Source organism: Athene cunicularia, assembly GCF_003259725.1.
Source record: "Athene cunicularia isolate RWA chromosome 1 unlocalized genomic scaffold, athCun1 chr1_part2, whole genome shotgun sequence".
Classification (NCBI taxonomy): Eukaryota; Metazoa; Chordata; class Aves; order Strigiformes; family Strigidae; genus Athene; species Athene cunicularia.
The window spans coordinates 22,240,965-22,264,342 of NW_020799092.1; the positions used below are offsets into that span (position 1 = coordinate 22,240,965).

At 42.6% G+C, this 23,378-nt stretch overlaps 1 protein-coding gene across 1 annotated transcript in view; it reads right to left on the reverse strand.

Annotated features, from left to right (window-relative positions):
- Nucleotides 1-3,178: 3,178 nt before the first annotated feature.
- Nucleotides 3,179-23,378, reverse strand: part of YBX3 (Y-box binding protein 3) — a 27,252-nt gene continuing 7,052 nt past the window's right edge. The window contains exons 4-10 of the mRNA XM_026864181.1: nucleotides 22,109-22,142; nucleotides 17,117-17,206; nucleotides 16,346-16,468; nucleotides 9,858-9,952; nucleotides 4,868-5,039; nucleotides 4,143-4,243; nucleotides 3,179-3,707 (exon numbers count right to left, since the gene is read on the reverse strand). Coding sequence (XP_026719982.1) covers nucleotides 4,178-4,243; nucleotides 4,868-5,039; nucleotides 9,858-9,952; nucleotides 16,346-16,468; nucleotides 17,117-17,206; nucleotides 22,109-22,142 — 580 coding nt within the window. The 3' untranslated portion in view covers nucleotides 3,179-3,707; nucleotides 4,143-4,177. The remainder of the gene's footprint in view (nucleotides 3,708-4,142; nucleotides 4,244-4,867; nucleotides 5,040-9,857; nucleotides 9,953-16,345; nucleotides 16,469-17,116; nucleotides 17,207-22,108; nucleotides 22,143-23,378) is intronic.

Below are 23,378 nucleotides of genomic sequence, written 5' to 3' on the forward strand. Positions count from 1 at the left end.
CATTGTTCCACTGTTGTCAACAGCACAGCTGCCACTTGCTTGACACGGCCTCCAAGACTTTTTCATCTCCTTTATGTCTGACCAAGGGTCCCACTGCCACTTGGCTCATGCAGCTGTTCTACACACACCCCACGGCCCAGCCCTGCAAGTATGTCTACAGAGAGTACACTTCCTTTCTACATAATCCCAGTCAAAAAAACCCGAACTAGCAGAAAGGATAATGTCCATGACCATAGCTTTGAACCTGGTATCTACAGACATTCTAAAAAGCCACAACAAATAACCAAGTGTCAGACTTGTACAGTTTTCCATCTTCACCAGATGTTTCCATGCATCTACAAATTGAAGAGTTTGAAAACTAGTTCTAGAGTTATTAGGGTTATTACAACCCTTGCTATCCAGATCATATGCAAGTCCATTTTAGTATTCCATGAAGGAGTCTCAAGCATGCACCCCAGCGTGAAGTAAGTACACATATAGCTTGCCATAAGGGATGTGAAATCAAGTTCTGTGTAGCACAGGCTTTGTTTCCAAAGTTTTTCCAACTGCAGCAGAAAGTCTGTTTTCACTTCCAGGGAATCTGTTGCACCTGTGTACAGTCCTCCCATAGAAGTGGCTGCACATGGACACGATATTGTTCAATGCAGATGTTGGTATGTATTCCTCTGAATTGGTGAACTTCTTGTCATTGAAAGACTATTATGTTTAAATAAAACAGTACACAAACACCAACAGAACTTTCTTCCTCCCTTCTTTATCATCCTGAACAGATCTCAAGCTACAGGGAATTTTTTTTGCAGTTAAGTAACAGTAGACCGCAGCCTTCACAAGCAAAAAGCCTGGTTAGAATCAAGCAGACAAGAGTATTACGAAAACACTGTAAAATCAGTACACTATAAACGTGTAAGCCACTCCAAGCGTAGGCTGTTATAAGTGCCCATGAAAGGGAAGAATGCTGGAATGAGAGAATCAACATAGCACAGAAACAGTGGCTCTAAGCAGGTATAACTACTCTGCAAATTCAAAATCGTTGTAGCTAAATCTTTATAAAAAAACCCCACACCAAAACACAAACTAAGCACTCATCTGGAGTTCTGCCTGCAGCAAACAACCCACAGCCTTATTTACAGATACACAAGCACCACAGTTGCCAGGAGAACTGACCCTCATTCTTGAGCAACAGTTTTATATTTCTTCAGCCAAAGTTCTGTTAACCAGAGAACACTTGGCCTAATAAGGGAACAATATATGCCCAGCCTGAGACATCTGAAACATAATTTCAAGCGAGTGCTTAAGAACTGATAGAGCTGAGCCCGTGTTTTCATAAACAAGAATTCAGGGATGAAGGTTATGTCAGTCACGAGCTTCTGTTTTTTTTGCAAAGATTCTTCTTATCACAAAGGTAGGACTGAAATAACAGAAACAGAACTAGACACTAAGACACTAATTGCATCGCTCACTTGATTCCTCCTTTCATAAAATAAAGATGGCTAGTTAGGTACTCTTGTTAAACTGATTCAATCTGACCTACATTTTGCAGAGATTAAGTAAATTCTATTTGGCTTATCAAATCATACTCTAAGAAAACCACTTCTGAAAAACTGAAGACAGTTCAAATACTTTTTATGATAAATTCTGCAGTAATGCTTCAGTATTTATATCTTACACCTGTTTATATGATGACAAAACTGCCAACCCCACCCCAATCTGCTGATTTAGTTCTGAACACAACTGAAGTCTACTAAGGACTATCCTGCTTAAGAATTTTTAAAAGGTGCATTACTTATGTTTTTCTTCTTATTAAATTTTATTCTGTATCAGAAGAGTCATATTCTTCCATCTTCCAAGGAAACACCTTTAATACCACTGCATCCACCTCAACATTTTTCCCAGCCTACAGCTTACTGGTGTTGAAACTGCCTCACAGCAATCCTTCTACCAAAGTACTCTCAGAGCTGCTGGGTCAGTGATCCAGTATGTACTCAAGGAAGCATTCTCCTTCCTGAACCAAGCCTGTAGCTTCTGCCTCACACGTCATTAAAAGTTCTTAATTCACTAGAAAAGCTAGCAGAAAATCCCCACCAGAGTCAGCTGTGGGCAGTGCAACTCGTGAATCACTAAACTTTCCTCTACCCCTGCCAAGGCAAAGGCAACAGGGTGCCAGGGCCATTCCTCACCTTCCCAGAAGCTGGAAGCAAAGTGCTTTGGAGTGCAACTATCCCCTACACTCCCCCTACTTCTCACTTCTGGAGGAGTTAACATGAGGAAGCATGTCTCCAGAGAACCTTGTATAACTTCTAATTAATAATGTGCAAGAACATGGAAACTAGAAGAGTCAAAGACAGAAAGCACCTGCCCAGAATCTGCTCCCATTTAGTTCCACATGTGTACAGTTACAGTGTTGCTCCAGACCAACGGATTTTACATGAAGTTACTCAGCAAAGGCTGGGTAAAGAATGCATAGCTAAGAACTGAAAGATGTGTTTTAAGGAAACAAATATACTATCTAAGGTTTGGATAACAGCAACAGCTAGACAGGAACATGAGAAGTGTTGGACTAGAAAATGAAGGACAAGATAGCTGAAGAAACACACCCATATTCAACAGCTGGAAGTAGACTGATAACACTTGTAAGACATCCAAGTTTTAGGGAGGAACGTTAGAAACACACACACATTACTAAGACAGCTAAGTACTTGGCTCATTAACACAAGATGCACAGGTACAGATATTCTACTGGTTTCAAATAAGGAAAAGTGGGGAGGCCAATAGAACATAGTGCTGTTATTTGGAACAGAAGCCTGAATAAAGGAAGAGTTACTAAGCCCACTTTGAGCAGAGGAGCTGCTCAAATATCCCAGGAACCCCCTCCAAATACCCCAAACTCCTGCCACAAGATGTTAACAGAAAAACACAACCATTAACGTCATTTCAACCAGAATAGCAGAGGGGACAGAGTAGGTATAGCCCTATTGCACATTTCTTCATGGAAGTTTTGGATTGAAGTAACCTAACCTAGCCATGTCATTGCAGATGTATCATCCAGCATGGTTTTAGACAAGATATATCACATACTAAAGAGGCAGCTCTCATTTTCACATATAAATGCCGAAGCATCAAGATTAAAAAATGAATTATTTCAAAAGTAAACATGAACAAACATACTGAAACCTTTTTCTTTTTGGTAGTTGAAATCACTTTTATTTGTGAGGAACGTCACCCATGCTGCACAGTTTCAAATAGATCTTACCAAGGAAAGCGGAAGTTTCTCCTCCCCGTGTCCTGCAGTGAACAGGACTGGCACAGAAAAAAAAAAACTCATCACACCTGGGAGGTTTAGCACCAGCATCCAATAAAAAAAGCATTTGATTTTAATTTCAGTTCTTTGGTTGGGTTATTTTTCCCTTTTCAGTTTGATACCAAAAGAAAAATTGAAAAATTCAATACTAGCGAAACAGTGAAATTCTAAAAAAAAAAAACCAAAACCCCACAGTTGCTGTTGAAACTGGGGAGGTTGCTCTTTCTGAATCTCGCTCTCTTTTTCTCTTCATGCATCTATCTTGCAGGCGTTCCCTGGATCTCAGCTGCTGGTATATTTTTTTTCTTTTAAGTTCTGATGTTTCAAATCTTCACTTTAGTCATCACTGTTGACAATTTATTGCTTGTGTGTTTCTTTGGTGTTACTTTTAAGTTGTATTTTAGGACACCTGTTGAAGAGCCAAATTTAAAAAAAGGCAGTTTAAGTTTCATTTTCCTGCTGAAGAGCTGAGATGTCAGGTGGAGAGGGAGCTGTTATGATAGTAAGACAGTATAAGTATGACTGGCTTATCCTCTCCATAAATTGAGAGTACAGTATCTTCCTAAAACAAAACATTACATCATCAGCAGATGTTATTGCTAAATAGACCACATAGATCTCCCTGAAAAATCAGAACTGTAAAGCAAAATTTACTTTGTGACAAATACAAACACAGAGGTGGAGGAGAGAAAGAAGAGAAAAGCAGCAGACTGTTCTCGGTTTGTCTGTAGGGCACTCTCAGAAGTTATGATAAATATGCAGCCATAGATAAGGCCAGAGCCCAAGTCCTAGAAAGCATACACAACACTGCTTCAGCAGAACAGGAGCTGTCTGTATTCTTTACCTGAGGGATGGTAAAGGTGCCTGGGGAGCCGGACGTTACTCAGCACCACTCTGCTCGGTCACTGGAGCAGGATTGTCAGCAGGTGTTTCAGTCACCTTTGTCTGAGACACAATAAAGTTTTGTTATAGGCAAAGACTGACCTCCAGCCCCTTCCTCTCTTCTGTGGTAGGGCCAGCATAACCCAGGTGTTTAAATGATCAAGACAAATCCTCAGAAAAGAAATATTAATTATGGGAAATACTTAAACTTTAGCGTATTACACAGCAGATAATGTCAGGTGACCACCTCAAGTCCATACAGAATAAGAAGGTCTTTCCTCATTAAGGTAAAAAAAATAATCTTGTTTACAAACAGTTCCCTGAAATCATCTGGTTCAAGCAGGTCAGGAAATGGATCTGGAGCTTTCAAATCCATGTTTTCTACTACATACAGACTGAAGGTCTGAGGAAGCTGGAACACACAACTCCTCCCCTCCATTTCAGAGGTATCTGTTACAGTCTGACCCCAAATAAGAGCTATCCAGATGCAACCCCCATCCCACTGATGGTTCCATTTAAGATAAACTCCTCGTTCTCAAAGGTCAGAAGGAACAAAACCAGCTACCTTCAACCATCAGCACTCCTCCAGGACACCAACACCACACTGGTTAAAACTCCCACAGGAAAGGTGGTCTCAAGCACTCACCCCATCAGAACTCGGTCTCTGCCAGAAGCATGCTTGCTTACCTCTTTCCCATCCTGAGCTGGAGCGTTGGGGGGACGAGGTCGACGCCTGTAGTTGTATGGGCGCCTGTACCCACGGCGAAGTGGCTGCTGGCTCATAGCACTGGCCTCATGGTGGTTCTCTTTGTTTTCAGCCTCTCCAGCCACTGGGGCAGGGCGTGGACGTGGCGGCCCTCTGAACACAGGGAGAAATAGGTGTTAGGTATGAAAGCAGCCTGAGAAGGTTAAGCTACCACAATTTTAGCCCAAGGATCTCTAACCAAGTACCATCTTTAACAATTTTGAATGCTAGCAAACCATCACGTTGGAGTTTGGCTAGCATGTAGTTGGAAGGCAAAGACAAGCAACCCGAGCGTCTCTTCACTGTCAAACCTACATCAGCATATTCTGTCTGTCTGACAATAAAAATGTCATTAGCCCATGGGAGTTACTGGCTAGAAGAGTCAGTCGTGGCCTCACAGGCCAATTCTGCTAAGTTCGCCTTGGCACAGCTACACACCAGCCCAGTCCTATTCATAATTAATGGTGCAATCCCTGGGAAGCTGTTTCGCCTGTAAACCATTCCTGGATCTTGGCTCTTTCCCTTATGTTGCCCCTCCTGGCCATGTAAGCACAGCACTTGTCTCAGGCAGGCCTGTGAGACCTCATTAACACTACCTATCAAGTCCATGTTCCTGAAATACGCAAGAGCATTTCATCCCATCTCCAGTATAAACAAAGTATGTTTATCAACTGTCAAAAAAATTGCTGAAAGTGATGACAGAGTCACCACCTACTGTCTAGTTCCAATTAGCTGGTTTAGCTAATCCACAGCTATCTAGTCCCAAAAGCCAATTTAGCTTTTCCAAAGGAATCTGACATAAAAGCACTAGTGTCCCTGGATTTAGTGCATGTAAATGCAAGCAATACCTACCCATTAACTCAGACAAAAAGCATTCCACACTCATACAGGATATATCATACCTCTTCCAGGAAAAATGCATCAGAAATGCATAAATTTGTTAGCCATGGGCAAATTATCCAGCTTGTGATTCACTCACATGATCACATGATATGTAAAAGCTCAGGTGCCTCATTGTACTTGGTGTGGTGCTATTCCTGACTGCCCAATGCTAACGAAGACTTTCAGGAATTAAATTTATTCAGCTCAGATACTGATGCTGCTGCTTGTAGGTATTACTCCATTTCCCGCAATCCTAGATGAGAGCCAACGTTAACACAAACATTCACAGATAGAAAAGCTCAGGTAGAGGTAGAAGACTTGTAGTTCTAGACCCAGCATCCAGAAGGATAGATCCATTTTGCATGGAACAGGTATTCATTAAAATTTAGGACAAGATTGTTATTCCTATGAACTTCAGCTTCTTGTTGTTCTTGCACTGTTATTTACATCTTGCTGTTTGCTTTTGAGCAAACATGCATATGAAAAAATGGGAATTGCATCCATTTCGTAGTTATCTCTCTGAATTCAATGTTGGAACTTGACCTCTTAAGCTAGTTGACAGAAAGGACAAGATGAAGAGGACCAAGTGAGTGGCAGACTAATACAAATCAGCTCTTTGAGAGCATAATCAGAGACTGGCTTGGATTGGAAGGGACCTTTAAAGTTCATCTAGTCCAACTCCCCTGCAATGAGCAAGGACATCTTCAACTAGATCAGGTTGCTCAGAGCCCTGTTCAACCTGGCCTTGAATGTTTCCAGGGATGGGGCATCTACCACCTCTCTGGGCAACCTGTGCCTGTGTTTCAGCACCCTCATAATAAAAAATTTATTCCTTACAGCTACTCTGAATCTACCTTCTTTCAGTTTAAAACCATTACCCCTCATCCTATCACTACACTCCATGATAAAGGGTCCCTTCCCCATCTTTTCTGTAGCCCCTTTAATTACTGAAAGACAGCAATAACATCTCCCCAGAGCCTTCTCTTCTCCAGGCTGAACAACCCCAACTCTTAGCCTTCCTGCACACAGCAGAGGTGCTCCAACCCTCTGATCATTTTTGTGGCCCTCCTCTGGGTCTACATCTTTCCTGTGCTGAGGACCCCAGAGCTCAACACAATACTTAGGTGGGTTTCACCAGAGCAGAGGAGAATCACCTCCCTCGGCCTGCTGGCCACACCGCTTTTGGTGCAGCCCATGATATGGTTGGCTTTCTGGGCTGTGAGCATACATTGCCAGCTCATGTCCAGCTTTTCTTTCACCAGTACCACCAGTCCTTCTCCACAGGGCTACTCTCAATCTCTTCATCCCCTAGCTTGTACTGATACCACAGGTTGCCCCAACCCAGGTGCCAGACCATGCTGTTGGCTTTCTTGAACCTCATGAGGTTCACACAGGCCCACTTCTTGAGCTTGTCCAGGCCCCTCTGGATGGCATCCCATCCCTCAGGCATGTCAACTGCACCACTCAGCATGGTATCATCTGCAAACTTGCTGGGGGTGCACTCGATCCCACCGTCTGTGTCACTGACGAAGATAAATGGTGTCCCTCAGGGGTTCATACTGGGACCAGTACTGTTTAATATCTTCATCTGGACATTGAGCTGTTGACCACTACCCTCTGGATGTGACTGTCCAACCAACTCCTCATCCACTAAACAGTCTACCCACCAAATCCATCTCTCAACTTAGAGAGAAAGATGTTGGGGTGGACCATATCACAGCACTTTATGAAGAACACCAGTAAAAATGACAAATTAAATAAAACAGTAGATTACTTATTCTCCATGATAAAACAAGTCACAAGAAGCCAAGAATCTGAGTGAGCTTTTCCACTTAAAGGAATTCAAGTAAAAAAAAAAGTGAGGCAACAACTCAAAAGGTATAACAGTCAGAGGATGACTATTTCACACCGATATTTTTAACTACATCAAATTCCTCAGCTATGGAATTGTTCCCTCAGTGTGGAGACTGGAAGCTGGAGCAGCCATATCAGAACTAAGGCTGGGAAATAAAGAAAACAATCCTATACTGGCTAGTTTAAGGTATGACTAACACAGATGACTCAGCAACTTACTTCACATATCTCACTGGAAAGCATCAATGTTCATATTAACTCCAAGGGATCTTTACTGAGAACATAAAAGAGTGGCCTACTGGGTCTTCAAACATCCATTTTTCCCAGTTTTACAAATCCCTAGGGAAAAATAAGGACAAGGAAACCTACTTCCCAAATAGCCTCCCAGCCTCCAACTGGTTTCCACACTGGGGATTTCCCGAGCCAAATAGTTTGCCTATTTAGGGATATCACAGTGGTATTCTCTTCTAGTTATTAGACCAGTCTCCCCCAAGCTCATGCAAGCTTTTAACATCACCAGCATCCCGTGGCAAAAAGCTCCAGTAATCTGCTGTATGTTTAACAACCCAAGTCAGCAACCTGACCGTGAGTCAGGATGGCACCACTGCAGCAACAAAGGCAAAATGGATCCTGGGCTGCATCCACAGAAGCATTAGTAGCAGATTGCTGAACATCCCACTCTACTTAGCACTGATGAGGCCACACCTGATGTCCTGTGTCCAGTTCTGGTCCCCACAATTCAAAAAGGAACAGACTAGATACAGACCAAAGGAGGGCCAAGGTGATCAGAGGGCAAGAAACTGCCTGACGAGGAAAGACTGAGGGAGTTAGGTCTTTTCTCCCTGGAGAAGAGAAGGGATAGGGGGAACTCACAGTAATTCAGTACTTAAAGAGCAGCTGCAAAGAGGACAAAGGCTTCCTCTTCACAAGGAGCCACACTAAGAATACAATGGGCAACAGGTACAAGTTGCACTGGGAGAGGTTCTGGCTTGATGTAAGAAAGATTTACACTGAGAACAATTATTTACTGGAGCACCCTCCCCAGGAATGTGGTAGTCTATCACTGAAGGCTTTCAAGGTGTGATTGGACAGGGTGCTAGATAACCTCATGTAGTCTCCTTTTCTCTTGAAAGATTCAGCCAGATGATTTTTGAGGTCTCTTCCAACCTGGACTGTCTTATGGTTCTATGAACTTCTTTTTGTTTTTCACTATGCCTTCCATTTCCTTCATTTCAAGGCTCCTCATAGTGTATTCTTTTATAAGAAAAAGCAAAACTGATTTCATCCATCCTTTACATGCTACTCATTATTCTGAGGACCTCTATAATCTATATTCACTTGTTTCTTCTCCAGCCTCAACGTCATTAGTCACTTCCACTCTTCAGATTATTTTCTTTCCCCCTTCAAAGATTTTGATGAGTTATTTTTCCTGGAAGCTCTCCAGTCTCTTCAGCACTCCCTTTCCTCAGAAGTTCTAGCAAAAGTCACTAATAAACCTAGTCTGTTACCTTCTCCTTTAGGAGCCCTCAAAGAACCTAAAGTTTAAATCTTGACTGACAGCAATACCCTCCATTAGCACAGGTTACTACAAGACAACTATAATGCTATCACACAACCTAATGGCCTGGAAGGGACAGGACACAGAGGAAAGCTTTTACAAAGGAAAGCCAACTGTTCAATACCTACAAGTAGCACCAGTGCATAAAACCAAGCCTGAGTGACATGTAGGACTGCACTGGATGGGCTCAAAGTACTAGTCCAGAGCTGACCTGTTGTCCACAAGCAAAGATAAAGCACACCCTGCCCCTGCAGATAGTGGGCCTAGCTGTCCCAGACCAAGTGGGATTTGGATTTGTTACTTGTCCAGAAAGAGTTTAGCTGGGAAGACAGAGATCCTGCAACTTGCTCAGTTCAATATGTTGCTCAGTTGTGAGAAGTAACAGGATACAAATAATTATTTGCTCTTTCTTGACCTATTCCTAGCTCTTAGCACTATATAATCACATCAAACAAATTCTACAGTTATTTCCTTACTCCTGTGGCTCACCTTTCTCTTAGTAATTATAACGCTTCTCACTGTCCTTACTATTTGCATACACATTAATGCCAGGGGATACAGCCTCCTGCTCTTAATGACGCCTGCAGAGACCACAAAAGCATCCAAATTTAATGATGAGCAAAGGAAACCGTACAAACCTGCGATAGCGGGGACGATACGTGGGATTCCTATGGACTTGTTGATGAAGTTGTCCTCCTTCTGTAACCCCATCCTTGATTTCTCCCTCACCACCCTACAATCAAAAGAAAACAGAAGACAGAATTAAAGGTGAAGTGTTATCTTATTTCGCAGGGAGTGTATTAACTATAAAGCCCAGTGACGTGAACAGAAGTTCAAAAACACTGTATCAGTACAGAAACACCAGCACATAGGGTAAAAGCAGCAGATACTCAAAAGAGTTTAATTTGGGCAAAGATAAAGAGTAGGACAGAACAACAAAAGCCAATAATGCTACCCTCATTCCTCAGAGTAACAGACTAAGAAGCTACCTGATGATGCCTCCTCCCTGTCTGCCAAGAAAGGCAGCAAACCTGACTTCTCTGATGTATACGAAAGTGCATTTCAAGACATAACACATTTACCCCTTACAAGGCAGTGTCTTGGGGAGGCAGCTGTCAATCAGGACACTTCTGAATTTGGACATGAACTGAAAGACATCACACAAACTTGCCAGAGACCACTTCTGGCTTCTTTCTACACAGAAGCCCCATTCCACTGAGAACTCCCACAAAAACATCAAGAAATTTAAAGATAGAATAAAACTGTACCACAGCATGTCAAATACATTTTCAACCTTTCAGGGATGCAGCGATTATCTTCCCCTTTTAGTTGTTAACTGATAAAGCTGTATCAGTTTTTGTCCTAGTTTGTTGTTTATTTGTTTTCAGTATTGTAATTTTTAATAAAACAAACATTATTAACCATTCCCATTACCCTGTTCTTCCCTTTAAAAGAAGGAATTTAACAAGGCATGGACTTCTGTTTCCAGATCTTCTGGATCTGATCCAGCAGAGAACAAAAGCTATTGCTTCCTAACAGCCTTTCAGTAGTCTACACTAAAGTTTGACAGGTCCCCTTCCCATTTCACACAGCTATTTTAACCACTACCATCATATTTTATCTGTCAGTCTTGGGTAACTACATGGGCAGTGAATTTTTCCTTAGCTAAGATAACATGACAATTAGCATTTAGAAAGGCTGGACTGCTGTAGGTTGTAACAAGAAATCTTGACGAATTAAATGAACCTCAGTGACCAAGCTGGACAATCTTCTCCTCTCACCACAGTAAAACATCCTCCAAACACATTAATAGTTCCAAGCACTCTTTGTAGCTTTTGAAGTTTCCAAAAAGCACAGAGACACAGTCTAAAGGCAACTGGAATATTTCACACGCTACACTTAGAAATAGCTATATCAACTACTCTTAACAATGACAGGCTCAGTGGCTGAGCAGAGAGAAATCAGAATTCAATTAAAAAAACACTATAAGTAACATTATCTGTTATGTTCTCTCATGTATAAAACTCATCAGGATAACTAAATATCAAGAGGAACTCCCACCAAGTGGGTAGTAATAATAGGTAGAATCTGATAGCTGTTGAGAAGTACCCGAGAGACTCAGAACACAAAAGGAAAATTACACTTCCAAGTTTACAACAGCATTATACTACTTATATCTACTTTGCAGTACCAATCTGTCCTGTTTGTACCGAGATGCCTTGTACTACATAACTTTACAGTTTTAACAGACCTGTGATGTGTGGTCAGAAGCATCTCTTGACAGTAAGGTGAGAAATAGCACTGCCAGTACTGTGTGCAGCAATAGTGATTCAGAGCTCTTGGGATCTGCCTTTTGTGAAGCAAGGACCTAATGCTGCTCCTGCTCTCACTCTTCCTTATGTGAGAGCTGGTAAGGCACAGAAACAGAAGAGAGCACCAAGATGTGAAGGGATGGGAGGATGCAGAACTAAAACAATCCTGAATATATTCCATCATAATCACCATCTCTCTTTCCCAGGATTGGAATCAGTGCTCATTTCTACCACTGCAATGCCAGAAATACAGAACCATGAAGGCCTACTGGGTCTTGTCTGAGGGGAAAATGTGCCAGAAGCTAACACAGCATCAACCAACCTAATTGTAGGGAGGGGCATACAACACTTTCATCAGCCAAAGCTCTCCTATAGCACTTGACAGTCAGCATCATTCACAACTCTAAAAGGAAGCACTGAATGTTTTTAATGGCACAGCCCAAGTCCACTCCTCCCTACAGAGGGCTGCATTAGAATCTCAGATAAAAGACTCCAACTTCTGTAGTGACAGAAAGAATGACTAATCCTGATGAAGCATTACTCGAAAACAACGCAAACATTTTCCTATTCATCTTGAACTGAATGTTGCTATGTCAGTATTTTAAATAGGTTTGGTTTAAACAATCAGTTGAAAACAGAGTAGCAAAGGAAGTGAATTGCTTAGCCCAGAAGTCCTAAGTTTCCCGCATCTTCTATAGTATCACAAAGATTCAACATATTACATTAGTATCACTATCAATTGACCTAGGTCTATTGGCCAGATATGAAGTATAGTTCCAGAATAAACCAGCCATGCTGTCAGAAATTACTGACACCGATGCAATCTGACCAGAAAACAGAACCTGAGCTTCGATGTCTTGTTTTACCTTACTGATAGTAAGTGTATTTGGTTTACCTTACTGATAGCAACTGTATTGATTTATTAGAAAAGCATTTCATATTCATTTGTACTCTCCTAAAAGCACCACACCATGTCTAGCACACGCATGATCCTGTTCACTCAATCTGCCCCACAAGAACCTTCCAACAAAACATGAGGTCACCCTAAAGGACAAATGAATGAAGCTGGGCTGCTGCATTCTACACTTTCCTCAGAAGGCAAAAATAGGCAGGCAGGCTGTGATTCCCCATAAAGGTCTCCCACAGAGATTTCTCTAACCCTAAAAAGATACAAAATTTTATTGCTGTCCCCCAAAAAAAGGTTTTGTAAGCATTAACTGTAACTGCAATGGGCTTTTTACCCATCTGCTTCCCCTGATTTCTTCATTGGTTCTTGTATCTCTTCAGATCAGTCTCTAGCTTTTGTGTAGTACTATTTATCTTTTCAGGTTTCTTCTCAGTAAGAAATAGCATAGCTCCTAAAACAGCTCTCAAGCTCTTTAGCTTATTTTCCAACTCACTTATATAGAGGCTTCTTCTATTAGTAGTACACACGATATGTATGTGAGGGCATCATCTGTTCTCAAGGTTACTCCACGATTCATTGCCCGTTCTAACATTCTGACTACAGCTCCCTGCCATATCTATGTTGTCACAGTTTAGTGAAGAGCGCAGCCTCTTTTCTGTAGTAGATACAGTTAAGAAACTTCTGATATAAACAAGTACTTCCACTTTCAACAGAACTCTCCATGCAATCCAGACAGTTCCACTGGAGCTGGTTAAATACCTCGGATTCCTCAAGGTTCTCTTCACTCTTGAGAAATTCAGTGTGCTCAAAAACAGACCCAGTAAGTTACACAGAGTACAAGCACATTGGAGCTAGTATGGCAAAAAAAGGGTAGTATCTTTAGTTGGCCTAAACCCATGCCAGTAAGCAAGGATAAATCAACTCTTGCTGTACTGTAAGGCTGGACTGGAGTTGCTAACAGACATTATTAAGAGTTCTTGAAAACCTAGAAGGTCACTATGTCAAAATTCACCCCAACAAATGAAACGATTTTTCAGTAAATACAGGCTCAGCTGAGCTCTGGGAAAACCTTTCACCTCTGCAGCTTAGTAGATCTCTAAGCATAGCAGGCCTGAGTATGCTGAGACCTTTTCCTTCAGGTGTGCAGCAGAGTAAATATCCTTTCAGCAGACACAGCCCAAAAGTGCCATACCATCAGCAAAACAAACTTGTCCCAGAAATATCCTGCAGGACAGTTAGCCAAAAATACTTCCTCAAGTAGAGAGTCACAACCTTTCATGCACCTGTTCACAGGACCATACAGAACAGTGTATACATGTATTGCTACAGCTCACATACACTGCTACCTTTCCTCCACCTTTACCAATGTCAGAATAGAAGGGGAAAGAGGAGCCCTTGTTAAAGGAAAAGGATATTAGAATGAAGCATCTTCCCAGATGCATCAGCCAAGCAATTTCAGTGTGAAGAATGTGTTAGCTGATGCAAGTGAAAACTCCCCAGAAGGAAATACTGACAGCTTCAGATGACGATTCACTCTACTCTCAATTGATCCATTAAAGCAAGCACACAGGGGATGACAGTATCTGGACAAGTTTGAGTGCTTTCACTGACCTACACTAGGACAACTTCAGGGACAGTCCCTGCAAAGACCTCCTTAAAGGAGAACTTTGACCTGTTCAGGCAACAAATAAATGAGTGGGTAATAAGGCCCAACAGAACTGGCTGTACCTCAAATTAGCTCAGAACACAAGAAGGGTCCACTGCAACATGCAGAGAGTTGAGCAGGCACAACAGAACATCAGCTTTGGCTGGACAAGTAACTCCTGACCAAGCTCACCCATGAAAAGTAAGTATCACTGAAGACCTACACATACAAATCTGAGACTACACAGGATACATTTGAGAGTGCTGAAGGGGCTGGCCAATGTCACTGCCTGGCCAGTAACATCTCTGAAAGGTCACAGCAATCATGGAGTTTGATTTGTTACTTGTTAGGGTGGCATGCTAAGGGAACGATGCTATAACATCTTGGATGAAACAGAATTTACTCTTATTTTTATCAGACGACACCAAATCCAGAGGAGCAGTCAACGCACTGACATTCAGAGGATACTCAGCAAGCTAAAGAGAAGGACCAACAAATCTCATGAACAATGGGAAACAGCCAGGTTAATGTCCTTTTGTAAATCATCTGTAAGTTTTGAAGACTGTAATTCTTCCAGGGTGAATGGTCCCCAAGAGAGCAGTATGTTTTGGGTTACAAAATGAGAGATGACTTCATAGGACATCAGGCACTAGTCACACAACAGCTAAGGTCTGGTACGCACACCAAATCAGTCTGGGGACTCAGATATAAACAAGCCAAAGGAAAACAGTGATATCACAATTTGTTCCTCTTGTGTACATCTTCAAGTACGAGGATCCAAGTGCATTAGTGTCACATGCAAGCAGGATTTTCAGCTGCATGAGTTTACATTAGACATCCAAGAGAACATGTCCCAGCATGAGTACTCTGAGACTGAATGTTCCCCATGAATAAGCTGGGTCTCATATTATCACTCTTCAGGCAGAAACAGCTGCTTTCCATACCCAGCAGTACGAGTTGTCTAAGGCTTGATATGTCTGATCATTTAAAATCTGAAGCAACTCCAAGACAACACCAATACTATAAACTAATGCATTCACTCCCCATAAACACAGTTGAGGGAGATTTTAATCTCAGGAGAGCAAAGGGAAACAGAATCAATACTGGAACGTAGCTGGTTGATGAGCTAACAGATAAGACTTGAAACATCAAAAAGCTGAACAAAACCAAGTATCCTAGTTCTTTTGCCACTTGACATGAAAGCTGAAGCTACAAACTGTATCACCACAAAAACAAAGACATACCCAGTAATAAGCCATCAGTTACCAGCACCAGCTTCTAGCTGTCTTCAAGGCACTCAGAACACCTTTCATGTATTTAAGGCTGAGTGGTGTCCAGCAGGATTAAAGACAAGACCTCGTGATAGCTAGTATAAACAGCTAGGCTTTAAGGAAAGATTTGACAACTTGTTCTGTTCGCCCCTGTGCTGTCAACTCTGTAGAACAAGATGAGAAGAGAGTTACATTGCTTGGGCAGAGACTTCCACCAGGGTTTTCATACTGGATCACTCACACATTTCTGCAGTTGATCATCACAGACTCGACTATTAGAGATAATAAAGATTGGAGTATGTTCCAGTTTGTCAGATTGTTCCAGGCAGCAATTTAACACAAGCACAGTGTGGATGGGAGTGGTAACTGCTAGAACTACAGCCATGTACCTCATACTTCTCCCTCTCAAGCTGCTTAGGAAGGTTTGCAGATGTTATGAACAGCAGTGCATAGCCATTTTAAAGAAAAAAATGCATTAACTTTACACTGAACTGCTGTAGGCAAAGGCCTATGAAGGGATGACACATGGAGGTTTCAACTAGTTGGTCAAACTACCACCATGCCATGTGTAAGTGATAAACTTATAAACAAATCCAGTCTTCCAAGTAACCCTTCTGAGATATGGTTATGCTACTTAGAGCAATATAAATACTTCCCCTTGCTTCAAGTAAAGGGCATGGTGAACCACTTAGTGTCTCACTCCTTTGTGTTTATTCTTCAAACAAAGAGGTACCTTAACAGCCAAAGAGATGCTTTTAACATATTCTACAGAGACATGCCAAGGAAGGTAGGACACCCAATAATAGAAAATATCAGTATCAACATCAATGATGTGCTAGAAGAACCCAGAATATTACTGAGGAACACCTACAACTTAGTTAAGCATTGACAGCTTACTATATGCCAGTGCTGAACCTGCAGTTCCCTTAGGAGAGAATCAGAATACTGCTGAGGAGGTAGGATGACCAGAGTTTTAAGAAACTCAACTTACACTTCGAGGTGGCCCACGGCGTCGGCCAAAATAGCCACGTCGATAGCGACGCCGGTCTGCAGCATAGCGGCTGCCTTCTACAGGGACTCCATCTGGACCAGTGACATTAGCTGCTTCTGCACCCTAAAAGGTCAAAAGAAAGTAAACCAGGGTGGTGTGAGAACAACCAGCACAGGGAGAAGGTGAAACAGAAAAGAGGCTTTTTTGCATCAGTTCCAAGCTACAGAAACTCTTTTCACCCACATAGTGCAAAGCCAGTTTTTTCTTATTCTCAACCCCATAACTAACAATTACAATCATGACTTAAGACCCTATCAGTCAGGATTAGTTCAGAGGAAAAAGCAAGAAGTAGCTGACTAAAAACAAGCAAAAAAAAAAAAAAAATCAGAAAACTCAAAAAAAAAATCAGAAAACTCAAAAAATTGAGCAAGTAAAAGTGTAAAGAACTTGAAGGTTCTTACAGTTAATAAGCTACCAGACTCCAAAACAAATTCTTCAGGGCAATGTATGCCTCAGTTAATGATCACTGGGCAAGCTGCAAGCTTCAAATCCTCTATCAAGGAAAAATTACAGATTCTAGAAGCACTAGGATATAGTTAAAGTAGAGATTTGATTCACACCTAGAAATACTTTATGAAGCCTTTTAAAAAGAAAAACAAACAGATCTTCCAGGGATTAACATATTAGACACAGCTAAGGTTTTCTGTTACTCCCCACTAAAGTGATGTTAACTCTGTTGGATAACACCCCTAAATCTCCATAATGTCTCACCTTCTCTCCCTCGACCACATCAAATTCTACAGTCTCTCCATCACCGACACTGCGCAGATATTTCCGTGGGTTGTTTTTCTTTATTGCCGTCTTTAAAGAAAGAAGATACAGAAAATTATCTTACCATACTTATCTTACACATTCATAGCCCTGTGGAGGAGGGAAGGACAGTATTATTCTGCTACAATCCCAACTCTACACACCAGATCAGTCACCAAGATATTTCAAATACACAGATGTCTCTTATTCCACAGGTCAAGGTTTACTCCTTTCTCAGTACTTATGAGTTTACAAATCAGCTATTGTCCCAGGATCCCCTCTGTCAAAACTACTAAATATCCAGATCATTACATACTTCTGTACAGAGTTCATAGTGAGCATTTGATCTCCTGCAAGCTGTACCAAGGCAGCTCCAGCAGTGACATCCATGCTTTCACAGTCATTAGGAGACCTTTAGACCATCTAAAGGGAATTTAAGACCACGAGCATTTCTGTAGAAGATGGTATTACTACATGGTATCATAGCAACTCAAGAGTAACTGAAGAAGAATTACTATAACTCTGGTGTAACATAAATAAGAATTTTACCTAAGCACTGTAAAGGAGACAGGCCAAATTTAGGTGAGTCCCTGAAGAACACAAATGGTACCAGAACAGATAACCACAGACTTAGTCCTATCTCCTAGACATAAACCCCAAGATACTATTAAAAACATGGCTTCAGATCAAAACCAGTTGACAGCCTCCTCAGATTCACAGGAACACTCAAACCTGGAGCAATTTTCAGCCTGTCAAGTACTGATGCCTTTCACTCTGTGGAGTATTTCTAGGATTCCACAAAATGCAGTTAGGAGAAGCCTACTGTCTGTTCATTAGGTAAGGGTTCACAAACTGGAAGAGGCCAGGGAAGAAAAAGCCCAAACAAAACCAAGACACACACTGTACAAAGCAATCTAGTAGCCAGCTTTTTACTGAAGTTCTCAGACTATTAAAGACCAATTCACTTTAAATTTCTTGATATGGGCATCTTTTGTCAGCATGGAGGTAAGTGCAGATCCAGTAGATAAAAGCACAGACAAATACAAGGCACAAATCTAGCTTAAGAAATGGGATACGGGGCAGAAACTGAAGAAACCCTTGTCACATCCATCTGCAGTTCAAGGAAAACCAGGCAGAATGAAGATCTGTTAAGCTGTTGCCTGTGTGTGGCAGCTACATTCATTCAGCCAATAGCCCAAAAGTATTTCCCACTAAAGGAAAAGTTTTAATCAGTTTAAAGATGATCTTGACCAGTTTAGGAAAAGTATTCTCATAGCTGCTGAATAGTCCCCTTTGTTTCAGGCAGTAGGCCAGCATGCCCTTTTAGCCCTACATCTAGCCACACCTTTCCCTGTACCCTGCAGCGTCCCTGAATGGCTTAAGGAAGAATGCAAGAGTCTACATATTACTGCTACCAAAGCAAAAACAACCCAAGAGGGTTTTTTTGATACAGGAAGAGAATGAGCTGCTCAAGTGAATTCTTTTGGGAATTACTTTAGCCAGCAGAGACTCCCACCATCAGCTGAGACAGCTTTGTTCACTTTCTGCTGACCTGTTAGTGTAACTGCCCCATTTCTAAAATCGACTGGAAGTCCTAGCTTCTCCACAAATGCTATATACCAATACTAAAATCATTATCTTCACTGCAGATTAAGGGTTTAATTCTTTCACTACTACTTGTACTGAGACAACCGACTCAAACTCTTAAGACTTGTGCTTTGCATATGACAGATATCAATAAGCTGCATTTCAAACTTCCCCTTCTTTGTAAGTGCAGAGGAAGAAAGGACTACCAGATTTCTTCTCAGCAGAAGGTGTACTTAAAAATAATGAAGCTCTTTAAACATCCTCCAAGAAGGGTATGGAAGAAATTCAACAGGATTCCACATGTTCTGTTCCGGCTTTATGGACAGAAACTTCAAAAATCCCGATTTGCAATTGAATAACCTGCCAACAGCAGATAGAGGCTGCCACACAGTAGGCTGGGGCTTGTTTTATGAAGGCAACCAGGAACAATTTTGAGCAAGCCCTAGAATTCAGAGCATGCACTCTGCAGCTTTACTACTTACTACTTCAGCTGCAGGTAAACATTGCTGAAATAAGCTTCTAACAAGCCTAAGCTCTAAGCCTGATGAAAAGACTTTTACTCTGTATATCCAGAGGGGAGAGAGCACAATCCTCCCTGTTACTGTTCACCAGCATCCTACAGGTTCCAGCTTCTTTGATTCAAGAGACAGATGCTTTGTGTTAATACAGACAGCACTCCACAATTAAGACAAAGCCTTTCCTTTCCCAAGGGGACACCGATGAACAGACAGCTTTAGAAGTCTTCAGAGCTACTGAGTATTTTGTTTGGAAGAGTTCCTTTCATACCCTGATATCACCACATTGTGTGCACATCCAGCACTGTCACAGCAATAGCCATGATTTGTTGCACCACTTACTGGCGCACATACACCAAACTGTGCACAGTGAAGACAATCCAGTGAAGAAAGAGACCTGAGCAGCAGAAGAGATTAACTCCTCCTCACTGCTTGTGGATTCAAACTATGTCTAGTTAAATTGGACTTCTCTGCCTACTGACACTTTTAATGGTGTTAAATTGCAAGAACCCTCCTCCCCCCCAGGCACACTCCACCCCACAAGGTGGATCAATCCCTACTGCTCACACCACCTCTAACTGACACAGATGCCCTAGACAGGGCCTTGCATGACCCAACCAAACAAGGATGCAAGCAAGATGAAGAGGTGAAGAACTGCCCTTCCCCAAAACCCCGCTTGGGTCCCCTGCAAGACAAAGGGTTAATTCGAAGCAAGCCATGCATGCCCTAAAGAGAAAAGCATTTTAATCTGTACTAGGTTTATAAATAGCATCCAATAGTCAGACACCCAGCAGCGTTAACCCCCATTCCAATCATGAGATCGGCCTGTCCCCTCCCCGCTGCGGATGCACGCAGGGGAGGCAGGGAGAAGGCTCTATCTATTCAACTAGGTCAGCCTTATTCTGAAGGGATTAGGTATGTAATCCAGCCCTTGCCAGGACGGGTGCGAGGAGGAGGGGCAGAACTGGCACTAACCGTGGAGAGGGAGCTTGCAGCAGGATGTTTGCTTACGCCATGGATTTGCCTCCCTTGCCGGGCGGCCCCATCAGGAGCTCTGGCCAGAAAGCCCCAGGCTCTGGTAGTGAGCACATTCATGCACAGGAACAGCTTGAGATGGAAGAACTGAGGAACATCTGATTGCAGCCAAAGCAGACCAGAGCTGGAAGCATCTACTCTGCCATACACAGCCTACCAAGAGGGTTAATCAGATGCAGGCTTGCACATGATGTGGTATTTCTGAAACCATCAGGCCAGTTTTGCTCAGTGCTCACTCCAAGAAGATTTCAGCCACAGGAGGTGGCAAATAAATTCACATATGCCAGTTTACATTTAGGTGAATAAATCTCTACAGGTGAAGGAGACAAAACAGCACAAATAGCACCAACTACCTTCCTGTTGACCTTCACTGGCTGAGTCTCTGCAGGCAGCTTTCCCAAGCAGAATAACACTGATCCACGTTATCTGTTATCAGCACAACCACCATTTTCCAGGATATTTTCTCACAGGTCTTAAGACCTCGTTTATTGTCACAGTAGTTTTACAGTGCTGCCTATCCAGAACATTTTTCTGCTACTAGAACTCTTCCCACCCTCCTCTGGACACACTCTCATCAGGCCACAGAGGCAGCTTCTGTATCAGCATGCACACAGCACACTGTCATTAAGGAAGGAGAGTCACCATTAGAAACTGGTACATGCATGGAGACCTCTTGCTCTGAAATCCACCAACTGAACCCAGAATGTGTACTGCACACACTCCCTGTCATCTTCACTCATTACAGGCACCAGATTTATTCTCTCACAGCTTCATCCATTTTTGGATAAAGGGTCTACACCCCTTGACCCAAAGAAACCATTATCACAGGCTATTTAGTCATGAAGCCACAGAAACTAAACTAACTCTCAATGTTGGCCAGCATATTTAACACAACTACATAACCACATATCCTTATCCTCTGTGACCAGCTCTGAGTGCAAGCTTCCTAGTTACATTTGATGGAAATACTGCCACTTATGCCAAAGAGAAAGCTCATGCATTTAAGGATCACAAGGGCCCGCAGACATTTCATATGGGACAAACTCCACGGGCAGTATTTAATTTTTCTGGTGAAGTCTCAGATGATGCAAAAACAGATCTAAGCCAACTAAATCAGTTTACATTGCATGGAGACAGCATCCTCCATCTTCCCATTAGTTGCCTGCAACCAGAGAGTCACAGTATAAACTTAGAACAGCCTAGTGACAGTTCAAGGGAAGCTAACCAATGACAAGCCGCTGGGCAACCTCTCTCCGCTTGGGCACACTTGGCACAGAGCCTTGTTCTTCTTCTTCCTAAGAGCAGCTGCCTCATACAGCAACAGCTGATGGCAACCAAGCTGGTCAAGAGCCAGACTAGATCACTTTCTCTCCAATACCAGGGAGGGCAGACAGAACAGACCTGCAAACGAAGAGGGTAAGAAGAACCAGAAGGCACAAGGAGCATGAGGAAATGGTGGGGAAGGACAGACAAGTAGGAAGGTATTTAACAAAACAGAGGAGTCATCTCCCCAAGGGAGGGACAACTGAACAAAACAAGACACACCAGAAAAATCCCCAAAAAACCTTCGGTGTTCAAATCAAGAGCAGACAAAAGAAAGTTTGTAATACCTACTCCTTCAGTAGTTATATCTTCTGAGAGAAGGAAAACACACCCTAATATTCCTCCCTGAAAATTTCAACATACACATCCATTCAAGGTATTTGTGGTAAATATTCTAAGGAGAAGCCAGGACAAGGTTAGGTGGCTGTTTCAGGAAGCTGCATTAGAAACCTATCATAGTGCACATCTCTAAGTACAATTACTGCTCTCTTACCTGATGAACAAACACATCTTCTTTGGTATCATTTCTGTGAAAAGAAAGTGAGAAGTCATGAGAGTTCAGACTAAGACTTAAATAGAAATCCCTGACTTCACAAGTGAAACCCTTCTTCCCCCAGCCTGTAGTACATCCCCTGGATTCCATACATTCTGTGTAAGTCTATGCTATCAAGACCCTTCTCTGAATTCCCAGGATCATATGCTTGACAGTAGAAAGGCCTCCCCACCCTTCAGAAGGGTGAGGGGACAGGGGGAGGTTCTCTGTAATTTTTTGGCAAACATTCAATATTTTGTTTTGACGTGGAGTTAATGACTGGACTGCTTGCCTTTCACTATTTCACCACCACCCCACAAGGTGGATCAATCCCTACTGCTCACACCACCTCTAACTGACACAGATGCCCTAGACAGGGCCTTGCATGACCCAACCAAACAAGGATGCAAGCAAGATGAAGAGGTGAAGAACTGCCCTTCCCCAAAACCCCGCTTGGGTCCCCTGCAAGACAAAGGGTTAATTCGAAGCAAGCCATGCATGCCCTAAAGAGAAAAGCATTTTAATCTGTACTAGGTTTATAAATAGCATCCAATAGTCAGACACCCAGCAGCGTTAACCCCCATTCCAATCATGAGATCGGCCTGTCCCCTCCCCGCTGCGGATGCACGCAGGGGAGGCAGGGAGAAGGCTCTATCTATTCAACTAGGTCAGCCTTATTCTGAAGGGATTAGGTATGTAATCCAGCCCTTGCCAGGACGGGTGCGAGGAGGAGGGGCAGAACTGGCACTAACCGTGGAGAGGGAGCTTGCAGCAGGATGTTTGCTTACGCCATGGATTTGCCTCCCTTGCCGGGCGGCCCCATCAGGAGCTCTGGCCAGAAAGCCCCAGGCTCTGGTAGTGAGCACATTCATGCACAGGAACAGCTTGAGATGGAAGAACTGAGGAACATCTGATTGCAGCCAAAGCAGACCAGAGCTGGAAGCATCTACTCTGCCATACACAGCCTACCAAGAGGGTTAATCAGATGCAGGCTTGCACATGATGTGGTATTTCTGAAACCATCAGGCCAGTTTTGCTCAGTGCTCACTCCAAGAAGATTTCAGCCACAGGAGGTGGCAAATAAATTCACATATGCCAGTTTACATTTAGGTGAATAAATCTCTACAGGTGAAGGAGACAAAACAGCACAAATAGCACCAACTACCTTCCTGTTGACCTTCACTGGCTGAGTCTCTGCAGGCAGCTTTCCCAAGCAGAATAACACTGATCC